This window comes from Grampus griseus (assembly GCF_964374135.1).
Source record: "Grampus griseus genome assembly, chromosome: 1".
Lineage (NCBI taxonomy): Eukaryota > Metazoa > Chordata > Mammalia > Artiodactyla > Delphinidae > Grampus > Grampus griseus.
The window spans coordinates 135,731,047-135,737,055 of NC_139017.1; the positions used below are offsets into that span (position 1 = coordinate 135,731,047).

A 6,009-nucleotide genomic window follows, 5' to 3' on the forward strand; every position below is an offset into this window, starting at 1 on the left:
AAGGGGACAGAAACGGGGGGACGGGGAATGACGGTAGGCAAAGGACTCTGAATGTCAAACTAAGAAATGTGGATCTTACCCTGAATGAAGAGTTTCTAGGACTTTATAAGAAAAGAAGGTGACCACCTAATCAGGTTTATATTTTAAGAAATCACTGTGCATTCACAGTGAACAATGGCCTGGAAAGGGTAAGATCACTTTGTTAGGCAAAAGAAAAATTTTGTGGATTAGATCCCATTTGGTATAGGTTAATCATAATTTATCATCCAAATTCAGGACACTTCTGAGAGTGGAAGGAGGCACACTTAATCACAGTAAGTATTTATAAATAGAGACATTAACTATAAGTAGAGACTATCCCAAGCAAAGGAAGATGTTTGGCCACCCTAATTTGGTGAAGCAGACATCTGTAAATATAAGCTACATATTCTGGAACTATTATTTTCCAGTCAATGGATTTCAGTTACATTAGAAGGTGGTGTACCTGTTGATGTATGGGTTGGCTAGTTTACCACACAGAAAAAAACTCCCCTGAGGTCAGAAATCAAATTCCTCAGTTTTTTCCACAAATGCTCGTCTTTAACCACCAAGGGAGAGTGGGAATTGCCCCACACATCTTTAAAATGTGTGTGCTACAGCTGTATGTATATAAGAATATATGAGCCCACCAGAGAGGAAGGGTAGAAAGAACAGCTAGAAATGCTGTGTGTAAGAAAGAATTATAAACTCTAAAGCACTACACAAAGAAAGAGGTTTTCCTTTCCCTCTTTTTTTTTTCTTTTTTAACTTGTCCTTTCCCAGGTTTGGTGGTGACTTTATTACTGCAACAGTGGACGTACCATTCATGGTACTTAATTTATACCAATGTTAACACCTTCTCACCCACCAGAATTCATTCTAGTACAATTAGATAATGGGTGTGAAAACACTTTGAAAATATGATCGTAACAAATGTAAGAAAGATTGTGATAATAATAAATGTACCATTATTTCCTTAAATAACTTTTCTTTCCCTGAATATCTTGCTATTATATTCTGTCCCTTAGTCATTAGTTAACTAATTAATATCTAGCATCTTGAGTTTATTTTGAGGTTAGTATAGGATGTCTTCCGTTAATTTTGTTACAATGAAAAAGAATGAAAACTATGCAAGCACATTCCGATTAGGAATTTCTCCTTTCAGTATGACAAAGAAATTACTGTCATGAACACAGCAGTGGCATGTTCCAATAATTCAAGAAATGGAATATTCGACTTGCCAATAACCCCTGGAGAAGAACTGGAAGTCATTGATATCACTGAAGAAAATCTAGTGATATGTCGCAATTCTAAAGGCAAATGTAAGTTACTGGCTTATTGCCCATAAGATTTCAATCACTGTTTTCTAAAAAAAACCTCAAAGCATTATAACTTTCAGATTAGTAATAGTGATTTTTATTTCTATAGATGGATATGTGCTAATTGAACATCTAGATTTCAAGTAAGTGGTTTGATTTTATACTTTAAATAATAAATTCTAAATACATAATACATTATTATGTCTATAAGTCTCAAGGAAAGACTATTTCATGTATTTAAATTCAGGAAAAGTTTTTCAATATGCAATGCCCTATTCTGTAAGGATTACTTGGAAGAGACTATTTTTGTGTCTGCCGCTCCTGAGGTTATCAAACTTCTCTACGGAGCATATTTATAAGCATTTTAAAGGAGCATAAAAGTATTAAACTGGGGGCTTCCCTGGTGGCGCAGTGGTTGAGAGTCTGCCTGCCGATGAAGGGGATGCGGGTTCATACCCCGGTCTGGGAGGATCCCACATGCCGCGGAGTGGCTGAGCTCGTGAGCCATGGCCGCTGGGCCCGCGCGTCCGGAGCCTGTGCTTCGCGGCGGGAGAGGCCACAATGGTGAGAGGCCCGCGTACCGAAAAAAAAAAAAAAATTAAACTGGATAAAAAATTCCCCTGAAATCTCCTACTCACTATTCCATGGACCTGTATTTCAAAATGTTTGTCTATTTTTCTTTTTTCTCAGGCATGAAGTTTAGTCACCTTAGGAAGATCAAGATCAAATGGTACAGCCTGCACAAGTGAGAACTCGTTCTAAGGTCTCAGTCCTGCCTCACATCAGTTTACGTGTCAGCATAAGATGGTGGAATCTGTGGAAACTTTCATCAGGAATTTAGAGGAGAAAAACAAACCCTCCACATTTAGATGCAGATTTTGCTCCTAAGCAGTTATCTTTCAATGTCTATTTCAGTATCTATTTCACTGCTGGCTCAAGAGAATGTGAAACAGTGTGTGTTGGCATTCCAGCACTTGTTTAATGAGCCATGTCCAAAGTCAGAAATCACGCCTTATGGCACCTAGCCAGTTGTGCAGATGGTTAGTTTGCTTCTAATGCTTCTAATGTTAGTACACGAGTGTTTATAATTTCTAGACGATGTTGTGCGTTTAAATTGGGTGTAATTTAATTCTGAAAAGTAAACAGTATAACCAACATCTTTTAAATATTCCGATTTAAGGTATCATCTCAAAGCAGAAGGACATTTATATACCAGCTTTGTCACAAAACTAAAATCAGACAAATGCTGCCCAAAATTGGTTTCTTTGGGAATAGTATGCTGAAAAGTAGTTTTTTCCTAAATTCACCCAACATTTTGAGAATTGCCTAAATATATTTAATAAAATTTAAATAATATATATGCTGTTATCAGTTTAAAATAACCATTTTACTTATTTTAAACAACAGAATATTGTTTTGCTTATGCCCAGATTATCTATGAAAATAATTCATAGGTATTTTTACTTACAGAAAGTAAAGAAACATAAATAATCTGAGCCGTAAATAACATTCTATTTTTCAGATGATGTACACTGCCTGTTAGGGTGATCCTGCCCTTCAAGGGTATGATCCGTGGCTTCATCCTTTATACTGTGAGACTATTTTTTAAGCTTCTATATTCTTTTATCTTCTTTTTCTTGTTCCAAATGGCACGTGTCAATAAAGGCCAAGCTTATTCTAGAAGACAGGGATCAAAAGTATTCATAAAGTTTAGAGAGGAAGATAGGTACAGAGGTTATTACAAATAACAATTATAACACACAACATACAGGTGACACTGAAGCTTGGCCTTTAAACACATATATTTGTTAGACAAGACACAGATGGAAAAATCCATGCTCTGCCTGGTGACCAGGAAGAAATTCAAGGTAAAAGGACTACAGTGTATCTGATAGGAAATGGCAAGTGCTAGAATGGGGTAAGTCAGGGCTAGAATGTGACAGAGTTCACTTGGACTTTTTTTCCTTTAGAGAGTAGGAACCATTCAAAGGTCTTAAGCAGGAAGACAATGCCAGGTGTGCGGAGAAAAAAGGAAAAAAAAATCATGGCAATATGGCTGAAAGATTATGGATGACAGATTAGAACGAGAGGAGACTAGTTAATTTTGCAATATTTTGAGGCGTTAAGACCACTAGACCTTAAGACAGCAGCAACAGAAATATATAGTTTCAGGAGCCCCATTAGAGGTAGAAGTGAGAGAGAAAAGGAATTAGGAAGTGACACTGAGATTTCTTTTCTGGAAGATGAGATTAAGGCTGGCACCAAAGAAAGACTTAGAATATATTTCTGCTTGGACCCCCCCCCCCCCGATTGAATTTACTTCTCAGTGAGAGGCCAGGCAACCGGGCAACAGCAGCCCTCTCCCACACTGTGGGCACGGTAGAGGAGGAGGACATGGGACAGGTATGGCCCATGGGCAAAGCCAGAGGGAGTACCGGGCTGTTGAGCAGACACCATCCCTGCAATAATCCTGTACAAACGAGGATCAAAACCCACATAGCACACTTGCCACCGCACCAAAACATGAAGTATCTTAAATCCTGAGGTGGCAGGGGGACTACATTTTACCTGACATAGGTTTGTCCCATGCACATTCCATCTCATCACATGGCCTCTTATTCTAATTCCATGACTCAGCTCTGCGTCTCCATTTCCTCATCAGTAAAGCAGGGCTGATAACACTCACCTTGTCTACTTCTCAGGGTTGTTGTCAGGCTGTAATGTAATAATATAAATAAAAGTGTCCTAAAATCCTTAAGTGTTGTTATTTTTAGTACCTGGCCTTTTCTGAAGTTGGAAGATGCTGAACACAAAAACAGGTTTTTGAAATTCAAAGGTTAAGACTTGAAAGAATGGCTAGGATGTAATAATTTTACATAGGTATACTTAACAGGCTTTTGAAACTGAACACTCTTCTATGTTTTTTGAAGTATAAACCATTTGGTCTAACATAAACTAGTACCTAATTACTATTTATTGATATGGAATACATTTTTAGGAAGAACATTCCATCCACATCGAAGTAGTTTCTGTTTCGCTATCAGCCACATTTCTTCCATTCTTTAAATCACGGCACTGAAACTAAACTTCATATACTATTAATCTACAAGGTTCTTTAATGTAAACATTATAACTAAAGTTTCAGTAATGTCTCAAGCAAATGTCATCTGTCTCCTAGAAACCCTCATCTAGCAGAACATTTCAATGGAAAAACTGAGTGTCTATTTTACTGTTTAATTTTGCATAAAAAGAAATCATTAAAGATGAGAACACTCTGTTGGATAAAAGACAGCTTACAAAGGGACTTGACCCTAACAGAGGCTTCCACTGGGCCTCTCATTCATTTATAGGCCGGGCCACCAGCAACCTGTTAACATGCACCACCAAAGCTGTCCCTTCCTCCTTCTGAGTACCTCTGACACACTTGGTCTTCCAAGTCGACATAGCTTTCTCTTGAGCAGGGCCTCTCCCGCACATGTTCAGAACTTTTAAAACATAGCTTCTGAGGGGAAGAAGAGGAAGGGCAAAAAGTCAATATATAATGACAAATTCCTAAGAAGTGGTTGTTTCTGGGTAACAGGGTTTGGATGATTTTTTTCAGCTTCTTCAAACTTCCTACTCAGATTTCCTACGATAAGCATGTATTACCCATACAATTTAGGAAATAAAGGAAAAAAGTATTCACTAATAAAAACAAATCTGTTCTTCTAAGTTTGGATAAAGCAAATTGAAATCTTATATAGCTTGACTTTGATGTGTTTTTAATGAGAGCTAGCATATATTTTTCAAAAAGGTGCTTTTAGATATATAAATATGGGAGGTGACCATCATAAGCACATAGGACCACATCTACATTGCTTGTTCTCTATTCTCAGCAGCCTTCAGTGTAAAATTTTGTTGTAAACCTGAGGTCTTCTATGGTAAGCAGAATTTTGGCCTCCGTGATCTCCGTGTCCTGGTTTTAATACCTGTAGATATGTTAATGTGACTTGTAAAAAAGGGACTTTTTATAGATGAAATTGTTTGCTACCCAGCTGGCCTTAAATAGGAAGGTTATCGAAGTGAGCCCTATTTACTAGCATGGGCCCTTACAATCAGAAGAGGAAGGCATAAGAGTCAGCCAGAGATATAGTGAAGAAGAGGCAGGCGACATTTGAAGCATAAGCCCCCTGTCACTGGCTTTGAAGGTGAAGGGAGCCATGGACCAGAGAATGATGCTGGTCTCTAGAAGCTACAAGCCAAACCCAGAAAGGAAATGGGACTGCAATCCCACAGCAGCACAGAACTAAATTCACCACCAACTCGAATGAGCTTTGAAACAGACTCTGCCCCAGAACCATGCCCTACCAATGCTTTGGTTTTCAGCCTGTGTAACTTGATGCAGAAACACCAGCTAATAAGCCCACCGAACTTCTGACTCACAGAACTGTGAGAAAATAAATTTGTGTTAAGTCACTAAGTTTGTAGTAACTTCTTATGGCAGCAATAGGAAACTAATACAATGGCTGAAGTTAGAAACTACAGTGTACAACAAGGAAGACAAAAGTGGGCAAAGATGGTATGGAATCTCCAAGGAATCACAGGAAGCGAAGTTCTACTACAATGGCTTTGTCTGTAACTATTAATTGAGTTGCAGAATATTAGCTTAACGACTGAACAGAAACAAAACAGC

At 38.1% G+C, this 6,009-nt stretch overlaps 1 protein-coding gene across 1 annotated transcript in view; it reads left to right on the forward strand.

The window, feature by feature from the left end:
- Window positions 1-1,492, forward strand: part of FYB2 (FYN binding protein 2) — a gene marked incomplete at its 5' end in the record, with an annotated part of 134,727 nt that extends 133,235 nt beyond the window's left edge. The window contains 2 exon segments of the mRNA XM_082666830.1: window positions 1,184-1,340; window positions 1,447-1,492. Coding sequence (XP_082522956.1) covers window positions 1,184-1,340; window positions 1,447-1,484 — 195 coding nt within the window. The 3' untranslated portion in view covers window positions 1,485-1,492.
- Between the last annotated feature and the right edge of the window lie 4,517 nt (window positions 1,493-6,009).